The 24,201-nt window shown below is 39.6% G+C and overlaps 1 protein-coding gene across 1 annotated transcript in view; it reads left to right on the top strand.

The window, feature by feature from the left end:
- The window catches only part of MEIS2 (Meis homeobox 2), a 173,043-nt gene that overhangs the window by 43,694 nt on the left and 105,148 nt on the right, over positions 1 to 24,201 (top strand). The window contains exon 8 of the mRNA XM_082058561.1: positions 7,938 to 8,083. Within this exon, the coding sequence (XP_081914687.1) occupies positions 7,938 to 8,083 (146 nt within the window). The remainder of the gene's footprint in view (positions 1 to 7,937; positions 8,084 to 24,201) is intronic.

Genomic DNA, 24,201 nt, shown 5'->3' with positions numbered 1-24,201 from the left:
AATAGAACATTAAAAAAGCTTTAGCTTTAGGTACTGCAGTGCAAGCAGAGTTGAATTTGAGAGCTGGGACTTAAGTGGACATTTGTCCCTGCTTTCTTCCTTAATAAAATCTGAGTGTTAACTGTGGTAAGGGCATTTGAGAGATCACTAAAAATGAATCATTGAGTGCCCAGAAGAGCTTTATTATGATATACTATGGAGAACTTTAGAATATACCGCGTACTTTTTACGTGCTTATCAGATGCATGTATGAGTTACTAGTACAGAAGTAAATTGTTTTGTCCTTTGTTGCAGAAGCAAAATAATTTGTTGAATTAAAACAACAAAATAAAACTAATCAAAACTGGATCTGCATGGTCCTTTCTGGCCCTATGTTCCTATGTAATTTTCTTTTGCCCTGTTAAAGACTATTGAGCGAAAAAACACAAGCTCCAACCAGGAACATTTGTTGTGCTTGTGTGTGTATAATCCATTTCAAAAAACCCTGACACAAATACTAAATCTGGAAAAAATAGTGCAGAAATCCTGACTGGCCTGAGTTAAAAAAACACTACATTTTAAAAATCCCTAGGCTGATATTGGGTTCCAGGACTGAGGTCTTGTAGGTAGAGCCAAGAAAGGTTGCTTAGTTCAGTTTGTTTGTCCCAGTAGCAGTTAGATTGAAGGAGTTATTCTGCTCCTGAAGTTCCACATGGATGTTGCCCCTGCCCAGTTAACCAGTGTGAAAATACCATGGAAAATAAATTATCAAACTATACTGTTATTACTAACTTGCCAGCTCCAGAGAAACAAATGCAGCCACATTTACATATGTGTCCATCTGTCTGTTTTTACACTTTATGTCTTCAGCCAGTGGGTGAAATTGTTTTAATCCAAGCTGCAGTCTGATTTTTTTTTTCCTGCTGATATTTTTCTGTGTGTGCATGTTATTTGTAGATGGACACGCATATTCTTGACAGTAGCTAGTTCTTAATTGTCCTTTTAAGTAACCTAATCTATCTGGCCACGGTAGTTTTAACTGGAGTAAGCAGCAGAGTTCTCCATGGATAATTTTCGTTAGTTAGCAGATTGTTACCATCTCAATGTTGCTGAAATCCCTAATCTCGGGTCAGCGTGAAGCTGCAGTGGTTACAATCCTGTTGGCTGATGCAGTGTGAATGGAAGTGCTTTCTGTCAGAAACATGTGGTCTCTTCAGTGGAGAGCCTGCGTAAATCCTGTGTAAATAGAGGGAGGCTAACAAAGGATGAGCCCCTGCAGCTCAGAGCATTTGGAGCCATTTGGAGGCTGAATTTGCTAAATGCTGCTTATACCGCCTGAAAAGTTGAAGAGAAAGGAGCATAAAATCCCTTCTTTTTTCTCTTTCTGCTCCTACCCTGGGGGGAGGGTGTTAAGGGCCAGGGAAGCCTGAGGTAAGCCTATGAAGACTGTTTTTTCAGTGCTCTTTTGAGTGTGAAAAAGGTGGCATGGGTCACTGTCCCCTCTTTAATGTCGGAAAACCCACACAGTTAGTAAATGTTGCATGTAAACTAAAGCATTTCATCCCTTCTCCTGCACTCCACGGCAGTGGGCCATGAACTAGTCACTTGAAAATCGCAGAAAAATTTCACTTCAACATGTCCGGACAGTTTAGCACAGCAGGAACGTAAGAGAGATCAGTAATTAGCAGGTTGCTTTACTGTTCCCCTTGTCTGCATCGGAACATTTTTTTTCACCTGATGTGAAAAAATGTTGGATTATAATGAACGAACCACAAACCTCCTGGCTGTATAAAAGAGCTTAAAATTTAAACCAGTGTTTATTAGTTTCCTCCTTAAAAAACTAAAAAAAAAAAATGTTGTGGGCTTTTGAATGTAATCTCTAAGAATTCTCTGTGCATTTCACAAATAAACACAAGCTTTAAACACAGACAATTAAGGACACAAAAAAGCCAGTCTTTTTTCTTGGTTTTGGACAGGAAAATAATAAAAGGGGAAATGTGAAACATTACAGTTCTGCAAATAATTTTGAAAGATCTGAATCACTGATTTTACAGCACGCATGGCTATAACAGTAACAAAGCTGGAATGTCATTCTTACCTTTGAGTAAATAACACAATATTTGTAAATGCTTCTTTGAAAATTAGATACATTAGTGAGTATAGAAAGGTGTCCATCCAGAAATAGCGAAGAAACAGTTTTTATCCTGTCTTTGTTGTAACTACACTTTAGACACCAGATACTGTGCAACTCTTTAAACCTTTAGCACATGTTGCCAGATGGTAATAGGGACTAGCTCCTGACTGACATACTATGCTAAAATGTTATTAGATTGAGTAGAATAGCTTTGTAGGCGAGGTCTGATAGTGGCTTAAATTATCTTCCCTTTCTTTCTATTTGAATTTACAGTATTTATTAATGCCCGGATTGTGTGAAATTTGTATATGTCATCTTTACTGTGTCAGCCCAGTAGAACTGCTGGGTTATGTTCTGGAAAGCATAAGATCTTCCAAAAGCACAGCAGAGAGAAGGCCAACTCTTTATCTCCTCCCTGCTGCTAGAAGTGCAAAAGAATAACATCACTGTAGTAAGAGATGCTAAATGTTCCTTCTAAAACACCAGTGTCCAACCTTTCGTCCTCTCCAAGATGCTCGCAGAAACATGTGGCATAGTGCTGTGAGACCTGTCTGGTGTCTCAGAGGCACAAAACAGGAGGGAACACAGGGGGCTGACTGCAGCAGCTGACTTGAGAACACTCTGCCCCAGGATGGGGCAAGTGCTTGCTAAGCATGCAGGTCAACCTGGAATGCAGGTGAACCTAGCATGCCTCTGTCAGGCCTCAACAGATTCTGCTGGCTCCTTTGCTTCTGCAGTCAAGTAATTCAGTAAAACCAGCACACATCCTGGCACACCACTTCTGACTGTGGCACAGCTCTAAACTGGGGTGCCCATTTGAGCTGCTTATGGTTTTCAAAATCCCAGGTTTGCTACCCACAACATATTTTAACTCAGTTTCCCGAGGCAGTAAGATGCAGTGGAAGTATTCCTCCTGTGGTCTAAGGAGACTAAGTCAACTTCCATAAAGAGAAAAAAACAACCCACAGCCAGCACTTTGTTCAAAGAGTTGTGATCTGCTGAAGCTGTAAGGCTAAAAGCCTGATGATTTTAACAGGGTGGGATGGAGATAAGGAGTTCTCCTGAAGGGTCTTTGATTCTGGAGCTGATCTTCCCTCTCTATTAGTCCTCCCTATGGCACAGGCTGTCTTATCTTCAAAACGTATTAAAACACTTCTCTTTCCAGCTTTTGGCAGTGGTAATTAACCAGATTTTTAACTTTTTTTTTTTTTTTTTTTATGGTGGTGATGTGGATCATATTACTAAGTTGAACATCCTTATTAATAATGGTTTACAATACTTATGTGTCCGAATGGACACATTGTAAGTACAAACAAATTATTGCAAATTGTGAACGTAAGCTGCGTAGAGATTCTCCTCTTTGTTCTGCATTTATAGCTACGTATTCTACTCCATCAAAATACTGGACTGAAAGATTGTAGTTTACTTAAGATCAGCATGGTGCACTGCAGCTTTCCTTTAACTTGTTTTTCATACTGCTTGCACTATTTTTAGAAAAATGGTGAAGTGTCTTATCTTCCCCCAGCCTCAAGCACCCCTGCCCTTCTCTCTTTTCCTTTAACATGACAAACCATAAAGCTGTAAGGGACCTGTCATGGTGAAGAAACTCAAACACTGCGTCTTGAAATGTATTTTTGCAAAAATCATTTTTCTTACTGCTCTGCTTGTTATGATGGTAATAGAAACTCTTTCTAGAATTTGAATCTGAGCTGTTAACAGCCTTCTGTGCTTTGGTCTGACTGGGTTATCCTTTTCAGTTATCATTTTGCATAGATTGGAAATTTGTTATTCATCCTGTTCACAAATGGTGAAAAGGCTAGATGAGCAGCTTCTAAACAGCACTTGCTTCATCTCTTGCTGGATCTTTACTCTGTGAGGAACACAAACCACGACTGTGGTTGAGATAATACTGATAGTGTGGAGGACTGTCAAAGAGGGATTCATCGATACAATAAGGTTGGACAGGCCTTCTGTAGGACTGGAGTCTGTTTCCCGAAGAGTCCTTAGCTGTATCAACATTGAGGTCAGCAAGTTAGTCTGTCCAAGGAAATCAGTTTGCAGCAAGTTAAATCTGAAATTATGGTGCAATGGAAACTCTGCTCCAGCTACTTATTCAGTATTTTTAAAAGAAAAGGTAGTAGTCTCCTTCAATTTCAATACAAAAAAAAAATTATACTGTTGGAAGATACCCTCAGCACATGCTAAAACTGTCTGCACGCAGAGCTACTGTGGAAGCCCAAGTTCCTGCTGTGTAAAAAAAGACTTGCATCTTCAGCTTCCTTCACAAACCCTTCCCCTAGAAGAGAAGGTCTCTAAGGAACTCTGTGCGGGTCACATTGCAAAGTTTCTTATAAACTCGCTCCATCTTTTATAGGGATTAATGAGACTATTACAGATCATTGATATAATCTTTAGCTGGGTAATATGTCTAATTCTTTACTGGCTTGAACCCTGCATAGTCATTGACACTTCCACAAAGAGAGAGCCACTTCAGAATTCTCTACTTCCTGGAACAGTGATAGGGTTTTGCAATCACTTCTACTCTTTGCACAAGAATGAACAAGTGAAGAGTGCGCAAAGCTGCTGTGTGAAAGAGACTCAGTGGGCCAAAATCTAGACTGAATTTCCCCACTTGAAAACTGGGATAACTATACTTATATAATTGCTATTTCCATACAAGTTAATACTCGACTCTACTCTACTTACAAATTTCCATCCGAATTAAGATATGAACAGTTCATATAAGCAGAATAACTTGTAATGATGGTTTAAATGATTTAGATTTGGATTCCTTCATACAGCAGTTAAAAATTGAGTTAGTCCAGTCTGCCATTGAGTGACTTTCATGTCTGTTCATTTTATTTCACTTTTGATAAGTTATTGTTCTTCATTTGAAGTAACTTATGTTTATTTGGATACAATAAACTAGGAACAGGACCTCTATGTCCAAGAAATAAAAAATTCCATCTTGGAAAAGTCAGTTATGGGCTGCTTCTATGATTTATTGCTACTAAAATCTGTATCTGCTAATGTGAGCTGTTGTAGTCCTATTAATAATATGACAATACAGCTTAACAGGATTGGCCCTGTAGTTCACCAGGAGAAGCAAATCTTGCTGTATTCATCTTTTGAGGTCATTTGGAGGTACAATATTTTAATTTCCTTTCATGAGGTTATGGAACAGATTAGGGAAGTGCTAACTTACTGTTTTGACCACTGATTAAGGTGGGAAGGCAACGGGAACTTCAGCTGAACTTTCTTCTCCTGGGTTGCTATTAGCCTTTTAAAACCAGGATATGAAAAACCTCTCCAAAATGTCTAAACATTGATTTAGCATGTAAGTGACTCCTGCTGAGGATGCTCACAAACATGAGGGCATGTATATGCAGATGGACAGGAATTTGTCCATACAGAGAGTGAACTGGTGCTTCTGCAGTACGAAAGGATGGCGCAGGGCAGAAGTTTTGTAGCTCCACGCATCCCATGCATACACACATTGCTTTTACATAAAGAGACAAAGATATCTTTATCTGCACGACAGATAGACAAACAGACTGACTGACTTCAAACTTGTGCTTTCAGTAGGGATTTTCCCCCCCATCTCCGGGTACTGCTTTTCAAAATTGCCTGAGGCTACAGTACAGCACCTCAGATCCCCAAGGCCCATTGCCTGGCTCCTAATAGCCACTCTCCATCTGTGTCACATGAACAGCTGATGAGATAGCTCCAGTGTCTGTATTTTGGAGAGCATATCCACCCAGGTTAAAATGCTGGGGTTGCCAAGGAGCAGTCAGAAGCCATTAGTGTTTGTAAGAATTTGCCTTGCAGCAGTTCCTTGGCATAGTGGAAAGTGTGTATGTGCATGTGTGTGCGTATGGGAGAGGGAGAGGGGTAGGGCAGAAAGTGTGTGGGGGGAGGGGGCAATGGAAAGGAGCGCTTTCTTAATAACCAACATCTTGCAAAAGTGAACAGTTGGTTACAGCATATAGAGTTTCCATAAGCTCTTCGATTAGTTTGCTGTGATTCAACTCTCCTTTCTCTATCGTTAACAGAAACAGACAAAACAAAACAAACAGAAAAAAAAAAAAAAGAGACAGGAGCATGAGAAAGAAAGCAGCGACTTCAGGGTCTTGCTCTGGTGTTTGGGCAGATGGAAAGGAGCTGCTCTGCCTTGGGGCAGGGTGGTTGTAATGAAGTGGCCTGTCAGTCTGTAAATAGTGAGGGTCATCTCTTCCATGTGATGGAGGGTATCACATTGCAGTGAAAATGGAAATGTCAATAAAATTAATCTGCCAGCTCTTTGCTGTGGCTTTTTCTGTCTCTCCGGTCCAAAAGGGTTGGCTTTTTAGAGGGGAGGCAGTGGAAGAATGGTGATCTGGCACAGGAGGGAAGATGGAGCTGAAATGCAAGTTTTGAAGCAAATGGACTGTATGTAGCAGCAACGTATTTCTTTTAGTAGCACTACAGAGCTAGACAAGGCTATAGGAATTAGCTCGTGAATCTATAGCATTCCTCAGGAAGCTACGGAGCGTCTAGCTCAGGCTACATTGAGCAGAGTTTATTGTTTTAGGCTTTCTTGGACAAGGTTTTTACTTAGCATGGGATTTATGGCATTTACTGCTAATGAATGTCTATTCTTAAATTACAAAAACCACCGTCTCAGCACAATTCCCAGATGTCCTTCCAGGACCTCGGCTTCTTAAACACCAGCAGGGAGCATAAACTCTCCACTTCTCTGTTTTCCTCTTTCGTGTGGCTCCGGGCTAATGATGTGTAAGGAAAACACAGCAATCTATAAAGTCTCAGTGCTGTCCCAGTATTCTTCATTTATTTTGCATTTGATTATGCCACAAGTCGGATCTTGTTTCTTTCCTTTTTTAAAAGTTATTAGTTCAAATATTAATGTAGGAATATGGCATATATTGCTGCTCTTGATTGATGCCTTCCCAAAAACAGGAAGACGTGCTCGTATGAATTTTAAGAAAGTAGGGGTCCTGCAATGCCTTGCCAGAAGAATTTTTCAGATACATAATTTAGATGCCCTCCAGGCAGGCTTTCAAGGCATTTTTGCTGGAGGGCAAGAAAAAATAACTATGACTGTTAAAAGTAAATGATTTTTGCTAATGCACAATTAATGCCAGGGAAAAGCACAGAAGAGAAAGATGTTGATGGAAAGTTCTGATTAAGTGAGAGCTCTACCTTGATGTGCATCTTTTTTTTTTTTTTTAATGATAGTAATCACTGATGCAGAGATGTAGAAGTTTTCATGTCGTGCAAATGCTATATGCAGGGTCATACTAGGTGTATGCGTTTGTGCGTGCGTACGTACGTGTGTCGGGAGGTGATGGTTACGGGGAGGGGCTCATCTGACAGTGTGTTATGTGCACTGAACGGTGACATGGTTACTGCCACCTCTGCAGAGGGCCTCGAATATATAGACTACAGAACATTTAACTTGATTACTTACAGTACGTATTCAGAATGGTTGTAGGGATGCATTTAGAGTGAATGGGTTTTCTTGTGGCAGGTTTTCCCACATTGAATCCCATAATTGACAAAGAGCTATTGCACCGTGTCAAGCACACAATTATAATTGAATTAATGATATATGCATGTGTGAAATGCAAAATTAGTATTTTGAGAGACATGGTTTCTAATTTTTACATATTTGTATCAGCACTCATATATAATGGGAAACTGTATGTGCCTGATCTAGCAAATCAAAATAAAACTGTGGTAGTGCCTTGGTGATTAATTATACTTTTTGGCTTCTATATTTCGTTCATCAAATGTCTCCTCCTTCCTGTTTTTCTCTTTGTTGTAGGAGATGGTTTAGACAACAGTGTAGCCTCACCTGGTACAGGGGATGACGATGACCCAGACAAGGACAAAAAACGTCAGAAGAAAAGAGGCATATTCCCCAAAGTAGCAACAAATATCATGAGAGCGTGGCTTTTCCAGCATCTCACAGTAAGTGGTACCCAAAACCAAAATAGATTTCTATTCATGTGCTTAATGAGGTTTATTCATCATTATTAAAAATCAATTGTCCCCATAATTTTTGGACCATTATTAGGGCTAAATTATTGTTACTTTTTTTTTTTTTGTCTTCTATTTTTTTTTTTCTTGGCTCTTGGAATCATGACAAATCTGAAAGAACCCCATATATATGTACACATATATATGTATCCACATACATGCATAGAGAGAGAGACAGGTTACAAAGTCTTAGCATGGAATAACACCTACATATAAAGTAACCATTTTTTGCTTTGAACTATTCAAAATGTTCCTAAGGACAAAAAAGGGGTTTCCTTGGTTTAGCATATACAAAGCTCTGCCTTCTGGATTCTTTGTTGCTGGTCTCTGTTTACACAAACTTCTTATGTATGTGGTGGAAGAGGGAGCCCCAGTCTGTGTGTGCTGACATACGCTGTGGGATGTTAGAGAAATCAAAGCAGCAGCTTGCAAACGTATCCTGTGTTGCTTTTGTGAAACATATAGAAGGCGTACAGGTTCCCTAATTCTTCAGTTGCATAGCTGTGAGAATAAGCACATTTTTAGTTTCTCTTCAAGTCCATTATGTTAAAAGCCAGCCATATTCACATTTTGGGGAGAGAGATAAAATATGTGAAAAAGCAATGCTTTCTATGGGTTATCTTTATCCTCCTACTTGCAAATGGTTTTAGGTGTTAGTGTTCTGTTGACTGTTACAGCTTTACTTAGGCATCAAAACACGGTTCCACAAAAAACCTACTAACACTCTTTGTAGTTTACTTCATGTGGGAAATAATGGAAACTGGTAAAATTATCAATTGATTTTCCTCTTCCTCTCACTGTAAAATTGTTTCTCACTTGATAAGGCTTAAAATGCTGTTTTTAACTAGCTCTTCTTCTACCAAAGTTTTGTAAATTTCTATGGTAGCTGATGTTGGTTACAGTGTAATGATTTCAGGACAAGGTACTCGATTTATTTATGACAGGGACTATCGAACTGCTCTGCCAGCAGCACAGCTAAAGCAGGGAGCGATAGATCCACATTTCTAAACCATCATTTTGATGTAAGGACATTAGTAGCAAACTAAGGTGCATTGATCTGGCCTGTGGGGTCAGGATTAGCTGGAATAGCCAGTGTCTCTGCTGGAGTAGTGGTTATTCCTGCCTCCCAGCTATGGCCATTTCAAAGGTCAGGTGCCCTGTACCCACTTGGCTCAGAGGAATTAGACAGAACATGAGTCTCTGGGCTGATTACTTAACCAAAGACAAAATAATGAGTCCTAAGCAAATACTGACTAATTGAAAGGGCTGTAAATCCATTACATATTGGTCAGGGATAATCAGGAGTATTTAATCACTTTTATCTATTCAGGAGCACTGAAGCTGCAACAGCAAAGCCCTGAACCTTGCCATGTGCTTATTATTCTCATCATTATCAAAATTACTTCACAGCTGTTCTTTGCTACATCACCTCAGCTGGAGATTTACTAACCTGTAAAATGTTTTTAATTTGGAAGTCGAGTGAGTGTGAGTGGAGGGTTTTTCATTTAGCTGTAGGGTATCTTTAGAGGAGTAGAACAGGCAGACAGCAAAAAGCAGGGCCATGAATCAACCAGTTTGTTTTGTACATGTGTCTGTGTTAACTCCATTTCCTCTTATGAAATTTGTGATACCTTGTTTTTTTTTTTTTCTCCCTGCCTTCCTTTCTCACGTGCTCCTTGAAAGCATTAGACACATGCTTATTAAACAGTCAGCTGCCTCTTGCTTCTCTTGAGTAAAGTCCTTCTGGCTTTTTGAAATCCCTTTTCCTCGTTTCCATCCTCTCTCTCCTGACCCTCTCCATCCTGCAGGAATTGAGGAAATTTGCCATCACTGGTGAGGATGGCCTCACAAAAATCAAATTAAATGAACACAAAAAGCCCCAAACCTTTTACCTTCCAAGCTTTAATGAGTTTGCAGGTGTTGAAAGATTTACTGTGCTGTAATTCTCAGACCTGCAAACTGATAATGGAGACCCCTGACCAGTGCAATGTAAATTCAGAAAGATTCTTGCCGTAAACACATGCAGGGAAGGAAGAGAGCCCCTTTCTTTTAAAGATCTTGCACTTTTTCTCAAATTAGCTTGTCCATTCAAAGTGCAATGCTGGCTGAGCCAGAACAGGGGAGTCTGTGATGTACAATTTTATTGTTTCAAGTAAATATCTTTACAATGGCGGTCCATGATTCAATGTACATTCCTTCATTACTACTCTAACCTTACTTCAAATTGGTTTGTTCCTCCTTTGTGCTGTATGACCTGTTCTTGTATTACAATAATCCCCTGATGTACCCTTTTTTCTTTCTCTCTCTCTCTCTTTTTTTTTTTTTTTTTTTTTTTAAAGAAACTAATTGAATTATCTCATTATTTTAATTTGTTAAGCAAATGTATTTTACATCTCAGGATGTGTTCTTAAAGAAGGAGCTGCTTAGGCTTTGCCCCCTGAATGGGCCATTGGTACATTTTGACATTCATGCATTCATTAAGGAGAGGAACATAAAAGAGCTCTGGTTGTATTTTTTTTCAAACACCCAACCAGCATGGAGCAACTTTTCCATAAGCCACAGGGGTCTCTCTACATATGTTCTCAACTGCAAGCCATTGTCACCTATTCTGAATACCTCAAAAGGACAAATAAAATACTAAAGGCCAACTGTAGCAATTGTTAGCTGTTAGTCTCAATATGACAAAAATCATTAACCTCTGGTTTCCCTGGAAGGAAAGGCAGTGGCAGTCCATCTCTTATGGCATGGATTAAACTTGAAATTCCTTTGGACTGACAAATTCAAAGAGAGTAACTCAGTTCTGACTAATTGTATTTACTCACGATTTTAAATAAAATGCTATTTTTTCCTGTATTTAATCAGTTTGCAAACTCCTGAGGTAATCGATTTTAAAAATTGAATCGCCTAAGTGGCTTTTTTGAAGAGACAGGCACTTGAACTCTGATGTGGATTGAATATGTCTGACAGGCTGTGTCTTTCAAAACAATTTCCAACCCCTATCACACCTTCTATTTTGCAGTGACTTTAATTATATTTGAAATAGGATACACATGCATGTTTTTATTGTTGGAAATCAAATGCAAGGACTAAGAGCTTCTGTCATGTTCTCATTCACTTACTGAGTTCTGTCTTGTATTTGGAATTACAGCAGTACAGGAAGATGAAAGATCTGAGGATGAATTGGTTGGAAATGTGTATGCTTTTTCTGGATAATATCCAGTGTTTAAGAAAGTAGAGGAAATCCTAGTCTGGTAGTATAAGCTTTTCAATACTACATAAAGATTACGACATCAGAAAGGTAAACCTGACATTAAGGTTGTTTTTATTTGAGTTCAAAGGTGGTTAAAGAAAAGAAACAGCAAGAAATCTGACCCAAGCCGAGCGTTTATTCATAGTTTTGGAAGACTCCTTTTCCTCTATGCCAAGGAGTCCTTAGTACACTCAATTAGCCTCTCAGACATCTCTGCTTTCCTCCCTCAAGTGCTCCCCTATTTGCCCTGCAAAGAATATATTTGATCACAAAGTGAAAACAGGAAGTGCTCCAATCTATAGCCACCTCTAGTTTACACCAGTGTTGAGATTAGGATTTCTTACCAGGAGCTACACAGGGTTGGCCCCCCCTCTTCCCATGCCCTTTTGAAGGATGGAGAATCTTTAAAATGTATGTACATAATCAGAAGAGAGCACAGTTATAAAGGAAGTAATTATACCATTCTGTGGACTTGTACCTCTGGTAGTTCATCCCTTTCTGCAACATAGTGTATCATGGACTACACTCTTGCTACATTCAACATCTTTTCCCCTTCTTCTACAGAACTGGTAGAACAGAGATGCATTTATTCTTTGACACTTACCTGGAGTGATGCCCTTTGTTAAAATTCTGTTTTGGCTGTTTCTTTTGTTGAAGTCTGTAACAAGATGTATATCTTAACTGAAAGTACTAGATATACGAATAGTAGCATGCAAACTAAACCTTTTTTATGACAGTGCCAGTTTCCCAGCTGGATGGTCTTTGGGATGGATCCCCTGAAGTCAGTGGAGCTGAACTTTTTTTTTAATTTGTTTGTTTGTTTTTGATAGCTGAAGTTCTGTCTCCTAACATTTGTTGGAACATTGTCAATTTAGGCAGATTTCCACAATCTTCTGGCTGAAAATTATGCTCTTTACAAAGTCTCTTGTAGAGTAGATTTCAGTTTCATCTGCCTCAGTGACAGACTAGGATAAGTTCATCTGGAACCAGCCACAGCTTTTGTACTTACCTGAATTAATTTCTTAAGTTGCAGTATTCAGGTGGCCAGATTGGATAATATCAATAGTTATACCAAAACAGATTTTTTTTTTTCCTGTATTTATGTGGGTGTATCTGAGAATATAATCTATGTCATATATTAATGAATGGCTCACAAAGTCTTTTATATAGGCCAGCTATTTTATTTATTCATTAAATTTGACTATAGAGATGAACATTGTCAACCAAAGCCAATTTTGGAGCAAGCTTTCAAAATATTTGAAACCATCCTACCTTAATAAATATCTCCTCTCATATCCTGATTTTAGGAATAATACCTAAGGGAGGTTAGGAGCATAGCTGGCTACTGCACTCCACACTCGAATATCTTACTTTCATATCAAACAGTAGCAGAATAGCTTTCCTCAGAATCCTGATCCAGGAGAAGCATTCCTCACATTGCTGGTTTTGCTGTGCTTTAAAATCACTGAACGTCCTGAGTTGGAAGGGACCCACAAGGATCATCAAGTCCAGCTCCTGTCCCTGCCAAAACCAGAAATACAACAGGCCTTTGTCCAGTTAAAATGGTGATGAGAAGGCTGGGATACTCAAGAAAATACAGGAATGTGAAAGCGTTCTGGTGAATTTTAGTGCTTGTGTTGGACTGCATCCTAACTTGCTACCATGCTCCCAGGGTAAACTGAGGAGACAGACAGTGGCCTCTGATTCTCCTTTAAAGCAAACTGCATGTGGGTTTGCATGGCTGCCATGTTTGCTTCACTGCACCATGTAGTCAGAGAGTTGGAGTAGCCTAAGGTATAGTTTTATTCCAGGTCTACTTTTTAGGCAGGGCTGACTATGTGCTGAGTTTGCAGCCAGGTAATACATTGCCTGCTGATGTAGGACAGACCATTCAGACTGTACAAACACTGCCCAGCTAGGAGCACATACTACAAAATCATATGGTGCCCATTTTTCAGCTGGGTAAACCCTGTGAGGAGAGGTTAAATGATTTCACCCAAGTGCTAAAGAAAAATCGGTATCTGAATGCTCACCTCCCATGACATGTTCTCAAGATGATAGAGCTGTGTGTCTTTGTACCCCAAAGTTGTGCTGATCACTCACCAGAAGGGTGGCTGCCTTCTACATTTTTTGTTATTGCTGGTGGTAGCAATAGCCCTGCGTAATGTCACTGGTGTCCACCTCTTGCCCTGCCTGCCTGCGCTTCGGCATCCCTGCCCTGGACAGAAGAAAGCTGAAGATCTTTCTCAAAATGCCACTTCTGATCCCAGGCCAAAACGTTTCATCCTCTGAGTGCTTCCAGTCCTTGCCCACAAAATCAGTCCTAAAGATTTAGTAACAGACCAAAGGTTCATACACCTTTTAAATGCCACAATCTTAAAAGAAAAGAGCTGAAATGGGGTGGGGGTGGGGCTTTGTTTGTTTAAAAAATGGAATCTGAGATTAGATCTGACATTTCTACATCCACCCCCCACAGAAGAGGGAACCCAGGGTCATGGGGTGTGTGGGCCTCAAAAGCTAGCTTTGTCTGGGAGTGGTTAATCTAATCATTGTTACATAGACATCTGTTATTTCTTCTGAAAAATTGATGCTTTTGTGACACAATGATCCATCTATTTAGTACAACAGCCTGAGTAATTAAATTAAAAAAAGAATATTTTTGCGGGAGCATGTATTATAAAACTGCCATACCTCCTCATACCAGAGAAAAGGCTGGGGAGAGGGAGAGGAGTGCTTTAAGCCCTGCATTGTTTTCTGTTGGCTGGAGGAAAACATCTGTGAATTGTTTGAACTGAACCTTAGCAGGGACTGTCTGAATCTGTGTCATCTCTGTTTAATTTCAGGAAATGATGTCACAGCACATTAAATAACAATGCTCCGTGATTTATTTTTACTTGTACAAGCTGTCCCAAGCATTTCAGTTGCATGGCAATGTTTCCAATTAAGTGCAAGCTTTCGGTTTTAAAAAATATACTTGGTAATGCTTTTTTTTTTTTTTTTTTGGTACATGGGTATGGGGAGACTGGGTATTTTAGGGGGTCACCAAGGTTCAGGGCTGTCGGAGGGCTCCGGGCCCATTTGTCATGTGCTTATTTGTAGTTGGGACTGGATGTCAGCGCTCTCGTCACCCATGGCAACCTCCAGGACCGTGGGTTTGTTACAAAGCCTGTCTGGGGGAGAAAAAAACCTAAATATTCTCAACCAATCCGTCAAAAGACCTATTAGATAGTTATAGCCTGGCCTGCGTACTGTAGCTTCTGCCTCGATCAAACTTTCTGCACTCCCCCTTCTTCTGCAGAAGAATAGAGGACATAAGTCAATTCTGTCTGCCATCTGTCGCCTCTCTGCCTGCTCCTCAAATTAAAGAGACAGTCCGAAATTTAAATAATCAGATACAATCACAGGAAACCCGCCTGGAAATTATTATATGTGCAGTGGGGGTTTTTTTCAGTTCTCTTTTTATTTTGAAGGGGGGATCTTTATTGTGCTTCTTTGGAGATCAAAATATGTTGTGTGTTTCAGCTTCAAAAATAGCGTTCTGAGAAATACTGGATTTGCAGTGTCACCGAGTTGTTATCTAATAAGATTTCGAGTTATATATAGGGTGAAATTCACACACACACATGCACGCACACACACCAAACAATCTCCAAATTGTGAATCCTGCAAGGGAGGAGCAAACGAAAGACACCACCCTTCCCCTCTGTCTCTTCCCTCTCCCTTCTCCTTCATTGCCTTTCCCCTCCCCAAAACCCTGGCAGGCTGAGGTGCTCCAACCTAGTCTTGTCACCGCGCTACCGGGACGACTTAGGCTCTTGAGTCTACCTAATGATCCTTTTTCAGGTCTGCTATAATAGTTTTTCACAGTACCCTCTCTGATGTTAGCTAGTTATGCTTTACCTTCACCTCTCCTCTCCTTTTTTTTCCTTTTTTTTCCACTGCTCTGCCTGTTTTTGCCACCTCCTCCTCCTCATCAACAGGCAACACAAGATGTCAGGACTGCAGCGAGGTGAATTTCATTCATGTGGCATATGAGGTCAGCCACTGCCAAACCATCAGATGACGTGACTAGATGTTACTTCCCAATTTAATATTTTACCTGCCATTTTCAAACAGGGAATTACTGAGAACGGAGTGTAACGAAAAACACGTGCATGATTTTAGTTGCGGCTTGATTAAAAAGCCTCAACTGAGGAAGCTGAACGTGGCCTAGCAAAAGATAGGATCAGCCAGCAGTGCTTTCTGGTTGTTATTGTCAGATTACAAAGCTTTGCAGAGTCAGTATAGGAATTAAGTGAAAAGAAGAAAGAATACCAAAGTCCAAGCAATGTATATCTTAAATTAGTTGAAAGAAGGAAGCAGTAGTGACAAGAATTCATTTATACAGAGTTGTGGCTTCAAAGCTCACAAGGTAAAAGGGGATTTTACTAAAGTGTATGCAAATATAAGTGGTATTTAAACACTCCAAGAACTTTGCACTAATAAATGTTGTGCAGCCTTTGAAAATCAAGATCACAGTCAACTAGAGGTGAGAATTCTTTTGAGTATCCTCAAGTTCCACTACCTAAAACAGTTGTCATCAGAAAGCTCACAGTTCTTCCATTTCTCTATAGTGTGTGCACACGAATATACGTATATATACAATATATTTTTAGGGAAAAAGCAATTGCTGTTGTTTGTGCCAAGTGATACTGCCTCTCAGTTTTGCCTCAGGACATGTTTATTTAAGACCTTCCTTTCGAGATCCTTGAGCAGAGTAATTGGTTTCAAAGAAGTTTTCTGCAAAAATTAGAGTTATACTGTAAAAAAAGGAAGCATGTTTCTGCCAGCAGTTCTACAACTGCTAAGAAATGGAGATGTCAATTCTTATTGTTGCCTGATGAAGAGAGTAGTTTATGGCAGATAATATTACTTGTGGTGTTGTGGAGTTTGCCTTCAGTCAGGATGCTTAGAATACCATGCATTGCATATTTTGGAGTTGATTGGCAGCAGTCGTTTGTAGTATCCAAAGCAATCATTGGCATCTTTAAAGATTTATTATTGTCTTTAAGCATAATGGCAATACAGTTTTCATGCTTTTACATTTGCTATTTTTATTTTTAACTGCTAGCCCCAAATCTGCCAGAACTAATTTCAGTTGTTTTGTCTAATACTGGATGATAGGTTGTCAACTCACTGTATAATGCCGTAAAGATTTTTTTAAATCTTGGTTTTACCTTTTTATGATGCCAGTTCAAAACGTGTATTTTATTTGTAGCAGTTGACTACTTACGTCCATAAAATGTTTAACCTCTTATGGCATCCTCTTACAGTCTCAGCACAATGAATCAGAGTAGCCAAGTAAACAGCATCAAATATTTTAGGTTAGTGTTTAAAATAATCTGCATATTTTAAGTTGTTTAATGCTATAGAAATTTGTTTATCATCTGGATCAAGGTTTTATTTGGTCTGAGGTACATTTCACAGTGGCAGCTTGATATTCTAAAGTGGATATACTGTGGAAATATTATCTGATTAAACTGCATAGCAATGGGAAAGCTCCTGTTCACTTTTTTAATGTATACTAACTATATAAAAGAAGTAGGTTTTTATAAGATCACAGCCTAGTCTAGACTACTTTGAAGCTTGTTATGCCAATTAAAAAAACCCCAAAGACCATGTAAGCTGCATTGTTAGTTGATATTCTGTGAGCGTATGTGGATCTTTATAAAAGTCATTCTCTTTCCTCTCAGGTAAGGTAACAAATGCAGGTTTAATTTCTCTGTGTTCAAATATTTGCAGATAATTTACAGATTAGTGCCTAACAGTGTGTCTCTCTCAGTCCTGCTTCCATTAATTCCAGTGGAACTCTGATCCCTTTGAAAAAGCTGGACAAGATGAAGCAGTGACATCATAACTGGAGACAGATAAACACAAATTTGTGTCTTAATAAGTGTTAAACACTATAGTCATTTTATCCACAAATTATGCTTAACAAGTGTCTCAAGGATCCCCTGTTTTATGATAGAATGACACATTTCTTGTATGCTTAGCTATTTGTCACGTTCTGTAGTAGCTGAACCTTCACTACTGTCCCCAGGATGCTTTAGCACAAACGAGCTTTGGCAGCTGTGTGGAGATCTCAGTTCTGCTTCTAGCTGTGACCGTGGCAAGACGCCATGCCTCAGTTTCCCTCTTTAAGCAGTATGATGTGAAGATGGTGGCTGATTTTCAGAGTGCTTTTCATATTTATGATGAAAAACTCTGTGTGAGACCAGTGTCTTAGCATCAGCTGAATTACAGAGGCCTGCCCTTCTGTTGTGGTTTTGTCTTGCTGCTGAACTAGCATGACAGTAATGCAATGCTTGTACAAATACTTGAACTTCTCTAGACTTTGAAAGTTCAAGATTATTTTCCCTTTACGAGGGGGCATTTGCTATAAAATTGTGAGCGCTTTGTTCTTTCTGGTCTACGCTGAAGATGACGGCATTTGATTGCTGCAAGCTACTTTAGCTCGGTGGCTTGGGCTGGGGCTATTTTTGTTTATCAGGTCCTTTCCTCACTGGTGACCTGAAGTGGTGATTATTGCATGCAAATGGTAACAAATATCTTTCACAGAAAGCAGCAAGAGAAAGAACCTTGGGCATGAACTGCTGGCCCAGGGACAGGAGTCAGAATAAAGGGAGTGCAACAGTATTAACAAATGCATCTTTGTATTTCAAGAAGTCACTAGTGGATATTCCCCTCCTCAACAACCCAGGGAGACTCCTGATGTGAAATAGGACCTTGGCGGCTTTCCAGCCAGTCCTGGTCCTTCTGCTGCCCCTTTTGATTCATCCAGGTGCTTCCCACTTGTGCTTGAATGAAGAAATGGGAAGCAGGATGGTGATCTAGAGTGAAGAGTAAGGGACAGAAAGGCTACTGCGAAGTCCCTGACTCATGTTGGTAAGCTCCCTGGCTACTGAGGAACACATACAGACAGCTGACAGCTGGTTTGATAGTACACAAATGGACTGTTCAGAGATATAGAAGGTGAATAGTGAGAAAGGTCGTGATACCTGTAATAACAGGAATAAGGAGCATTATGTTGCCAGAAAAATGTATTTGTGGCTGTCAGCAAAGGCACAGTGTGTAGGAATGCCTTGGTGCGCAGGAACGGTGACAGTCCTGAACTGGAAGGAAAGTTGGTTCATTTGAGGGATCACTTCTTTTTTTTTTTCTTTTTCTTTTTTTTCTTTTTCTTTTTTTTTTTTTTTTTTGTTTGTTTGTTTGTTTGTTTTAAAGCATGCTTTAACTTCAGCTAGAAAAAGATATTCTGATGATCTCTTTTCACATGTACAGAAATGAAATGGAATCATATGTGAAAACGCATTAATTGTGAATAACAAAAAGGAGGAAAATAATTTAATTTACTTCTCCCTTCCACCTTCCTTTACTGTTTCAGCAGATTATTCTGAGAGCTGTGTCACTTGGTCTGCCTCTTTTCAGTTCTGTTTCTTCCAGTCCTACATAGACACTTCACTGCATGAGCTAACATCTCTTAGAAAAGAGAGGTGATTCCTGAGTTGATAGGAGCTTCTCTATGGCTGGTGAGATGAGGTGCAGAGTTTTAGGACAATGCTAAGAAGCACAGGTTGTTCCACATTGTATGTCAACTTACATCTCAATTTTAAACAGCCTGTTTTGAATGCATGTGTTGCATGGTAGCCATTAAATGCCAAGCAAACACTTCTCAGACCAGAGAAGTCCCGCTACTTAGTGCGTACCTACGCTAGTCATTTGCAGACAATTCAGTGCTATAATTAATCTTAGCTGTCCTCGTTCTGTGAAACCTGACGTTATATCCCACAATGCTCTTGGATGCAAACAAACTTCAGAGAAAAAAACCCCTTGCCTCTTTTTCTCTCTTTTCTTGCCTACAAGGTGTTCATTTAGTGAGCAATAATGCTTGCAAAGGAGATTAAATCCCACTATGAATTGGTCAAAACTGTATGTGCAGCAGGAAAATAAAACGTCTATAAAGAAACAAGACTGTGGTGTTTTACCAACATGGGTACGAATAAACGTAACCCTAGAACTGTTAAACTATCATGAGTTTAGCTCCTGGGGTCTGAATCCTGCTCAAAGCCCCAACTGAAAATATCTGATACTGCACTCTCCAACTTGGTAATGCTGTAACATGCTCCGCTGCCTCACCAACAAGCGCTGAGGCAAACTTCTTGCTGAGACTGAAAACTCTTTCAAACAAGGCCTGGGGGCTCGAGAGCTTTCTACTCCGTGCCCTGTAGGCTCACTCTGCGAAGAGGTATCTTACCTAAAAGAGGCTGAATATCATCACAACTGAGCTGGTGGGAAATTCAAACTGTTCCAAGCAAAGAAGTCAATAGAGCTGCTGTAGTGAAAGGTAATGTTCGGAGTGAGATCACCGTGTTATGATCTCATGCTGAACATCAGGACTGTTTTTTTTCTTGATGATTATGAAACTAGCCTGAGGCCAGTGTGGTGAGAGAAAGATATAGAAGGATGTTTGGAGAGCCTGGACTGTCAGGGCCCTGATTCCCAAAAAAAAAGTGTAACAGAGGCTGAAAGAAGATGAGAGAAATGAGAGATGTATTGTTATTTCCAGTGCTCTCCCCACTCCATCCCCAAAATATGAGATCTGGCTATAGACAAAGAATGTACACACTGAACTGAGGAGTAAGCACAGGCTACAAACAGACAAGAGGAGAAATTACTGAGGGGGAACAAAAGGCCTTGCAGGAGTAATGGAATTCAACAAGCAAAATTAAAAAACCCAGTTGTTGAGCCTGTGGAACAATCTGTGGAAGTGCCTTTGCTTAGCACTTTAATAACTAGATTAAAAAAAAAAAAATTGAAAAAATACTGCTGAGAAACATCTTGCATTCCTGGGGTTACACTAAAGTAGTGTTGCCTGAAGCATTTCTCATATTTCCACATTTTCTTATTAATGATTAAAACCAGAAAAAATATAATGAAATTAGAGCTGTTTTAGGAAGGAAACCTTCCTAAACTTGGCTTTCTTCAAGTTTAAGTTTTTGTTGTATATATTTCAACTTTTTTAATGACATCTAATTTATCTGTCAGTGAAAAAATTATTGCAAAATTAACTTACAAATTCAAACTAGAAATGTGTTGAGACCCAAAATGAAGAATTAAGATTAAGAGAAATATTTAATTACTGTTCCTTTGGGCATTGGGAGTTTGAGTGGGTGCTGAAGGTCAGTCAGGCTTGGGCTCTGTCAGATCAATGAAGGAAGTGCGTTCATATTGAGGACCTTATGTTAAAAAGACCTCCCTTTTGGATATTCAGAGACAGAGGCTGTGTCACGACACCTGTGCTGCTCTCCATTTGCAGCATGTGAAATTTTGCAACTATCTGGGGAACGTATAGGTCTGAAATCAGCCCTTACCCACCTTAGTGTCACCAAGTATTTCTTTCATCTGCTCCAACATTGGCTCTATGAAAAGTCAACTCAAAACACCAAAAGTTGTTTGAGTATTCACGTTGATTTTTAAGGACATTGATCCAATGCAAATTTAATGCAAAATGAGATTGATTATGGATTTGCACAACAACAGGTGGAAAACATGGCCTTTTCATGTGTTTTTCAGTTACAGACTTTTATGGCAATTTGACTTGAGGATTCAAAACAAAGCTTGGGCCCTCAGAGGGGCAGAATGACCCCAAGAAAATATTGACTGAGTGCCTGCTGACTCAAAGTGCTGAATTTCATATACAGCTTTCCTCAAAAGCATTAAGAAGAAATTGATTATATTTTGAATTTTAAAATAAATTTTGCTCTTAAACATTACTTTGTAATAATGTAGCTGTGGGGTTCCACGTTTGTCTCAGTGACTTCCAGATCAAATGAACTCAGTCTGCACAGCAGAAATATGCCTTTTTTTTTTTTTTTCTCTTCATAACCTGGGATCTGATATCCAAGTTGGAGTATTACTAGATCATTTATTGGCAGTCACAAGGATTATACAATAACAGTAACGTTGCAATTACAATACAAAATCTATGCAATTACAATAATAAATAGATGATGGAGTGGCCAGAATAAAGTCCAATTTTCTTGCCTATAGCTAGGCTGGCGTTATGAAGAAAAATAGCACTAGCTTCTATTGTGGTTTGAAGTCAATGGCATTTTTTGTCAGCAGAGGATCAAATGCAACTCAGAGACATAAGTCTCTTCAGTAAGTCAGTCGCTTCTCAGAATACCGCTCCTTAGTTTTGTTAGTATTCTTCTCTTTTGGCGGATTTTTTTCGGTTTCGCTCAACACAATCTAGTAAGCCAGGCCTATATGGAAGATTTTTTAATAAGTAAAATGATAAGGCAAAGATATCTTTTTCTCCCTTTGAATTATCCTTCACGGGAATGAGCTTGTGTGTCCATTTTAAAGATGCCATTGGTATGAAGTACCTTTTGTAGGATTTTGACATAAGGTTCAGAAGTTACCTGCATGAGAAAAGAGAGTGGGAGTTTTCTATGGCTGTGCGTTGAGATCCTCCTAGGTGGAAAAACGGGGAGTACTGACCTTTGCTCTCTGAACACGGAGTCTTCTGGCAGGGAGCTGAGTTTTCCTGCTGCTCTTCAGAACTGTAAATAGTGTTAGTACACCCTGAATTCAGTGCATGTAGCACTTTACATTACTATTGTGTATCTTAAAATAAACAACGTTGCAAGCTGTTTATTTTGGTGTTACTATGTATGCATTTTTTAAACAGTGGTTACTTAAACAAATGTCTCTGTTCCCACAGCACTTAAAAGCTGCTGTTTGCTCATTGTGGTTTTTGGGTTTTGTCACTTTTGTTTTGATTATTTCTGAAAATCACACTTGAGGATACAGAAGACAGGAGTAAGTTGTACTTGATCCAAACAAATGCTTCATGTCACAGCTCTTTCTTTATGCCAGCTTCTCCGATGTTCCTAGCAAAAATAGTTATTTTGGTTTAGATCGAAGTTGCAGATTACCAGTATTCCAGATCAGATCAAACCGACCTCAAATGTGTTTCTGCAGGCCAGTCAGGCTGTGCATTTGTTATTGAAATTTGACCCTGAGTTAGCAAAACTTTTTTAATAACATTAGTACTTATTATTTATTTATTTATTGCTCAGCAAAACGAAGGGTTTCGGGGATGAAAATTTAGAGAATTGAGGGTTTTCACATCTCCTTTCCCCCACTCTCATCAATCAACCACCCTAGAATTCTCAAGTGCCGCGCGAACTTCTGCGGTTAGGAATGCTGATAAGAGATTGATGGAAAAGCCCTTATCAAAGGCATCGACCTTTCCAAGCCATATCGCCCTGGCTTTGTCCAGGGCGATATCCCTCAACCTACCCAGGGAACTTGGAGGACACTTGCTGGTCTGTCACAGTTCTGTTAGAAAGCTGTGTGCCCTGCACTATTTTTTTGTCTTTAGTGGTGAGCTTTCAGTGATGGCTCTGCTGGTCACTATGCTATGTACACTGTTTACGGATCTCAGTGTTTTTGGCTAAATCTCAGTGAAAGGATTTGGAATAAACTTTTTTTTTTCTCCCTCTGCTCACTCTCTGCACCCTTATAAAAGGTGACTGTAGTACTTCATGACTGTGATAGTTATTCTATACATGCTCTGGTCCACTTTACAGATTCTTCCTAGGTCATCTTCAGTTAGTCCTTTTTGCTGGGAAAGAAAAATACTTATCTGAGTGTGTGAAATTGTGTCTTAAAGGGCTAAGAAGTCAGAGACTTCCTCTGTGTGGATATTGCTCCATTATAAGGAACACTGAGGACAGTGTAGCAATGCTACTAGTGAGCATTTCTTAGCAGATGCAACTGTGATAGGATGGGAGGGATGTGTTGTTAAAAAATGGGTTGTCATCTTACCATCTGCTGTCACTCATTTCTGAGTGAAAGAGAGGGGCTGGGCAGTCATGAAAGTGCTGGGGTGATTCCTGCATGGACAAGGTTTAACAAGGGTGCTCCAACAAACCTGGGAGCCAGCACTAAATGGGTTTAGGTACTGAACTAGTTCCTGGCCAAGCCCAGGATCAAAAAGCCACAGGCAGAAGTGTTTGATTTCCTCATGCTTCAACAGAGCTGAGAACTGAGCCCACGTTATTCATCCGTAGAACTTGTAAAGGCTGGCTGTCTTTTTGCAACAGAAAGTAATCTCTTCACTGCTAATTGCCCCATGATTTTAATCACGCAAGATTCCTAGATAAGGAAAATTAGTGTTTGAGAAAAATTGTGAGTGCGGTTCTTTTCCAACTTGAGTTGACTATAAACCAGTTTGTCCTCCTTAATTATGGTCTTCAAAGATAAACAGGTTGAAGGGAGTGCTACAGTCTTTGGCACAAATACAGCATATTTCAGTGCTTTGTTGAGCAATTTCTGTGTCTTTGAGAAAGAAAGAAGTTTCTTGTATTTTTTAATGTAGTTAAGATTTATTACTTTTTATTTATAGCTCAGCAGGTGTTGATTTTCTGCGTTGTGTATACGCTCCTTTGCCTCTGGACTTCGGCACACTGGATAACCCCTGCTCTCTCAGTAGAACTAACTAACTATGTGACAATTAAGGATGAGAGGAGCATTAGATTAAGACAACTGGCCAACAACAGAGCCCTTGGACTATGGCATTCTAACTCCTAAGAGAGGGCACTACAATATATCAGTGTTCCTCAGTCTTCCTATTCACTCCTAACCTTTTGATCTAATTTGCAAAGCTATTCCATCCTTCTTTTTTTTCTTTTTTCCCCTCGTCTGATGATTATTTTTCTCCTAATCAACCCTACCACAAGTTTTCCAGGTC

This window comes from Streptopelia decaocto, assembly GCF_964273445.1.
Source record: "Streptopelia decaocto genome assembly, chromosome: 7".
In the NCBI taxonomy this organism is placed as follows: Eukaryota; Metazoa; Chordata; class Aves; order Columbiformes; family Columbidae; genus Streptopelia; species Streptopelia decaocto.
Note: the sequence above shows the minus strand (reverse complement) of the source record. Positions and strands in the feature narration are given on the sequence as shown.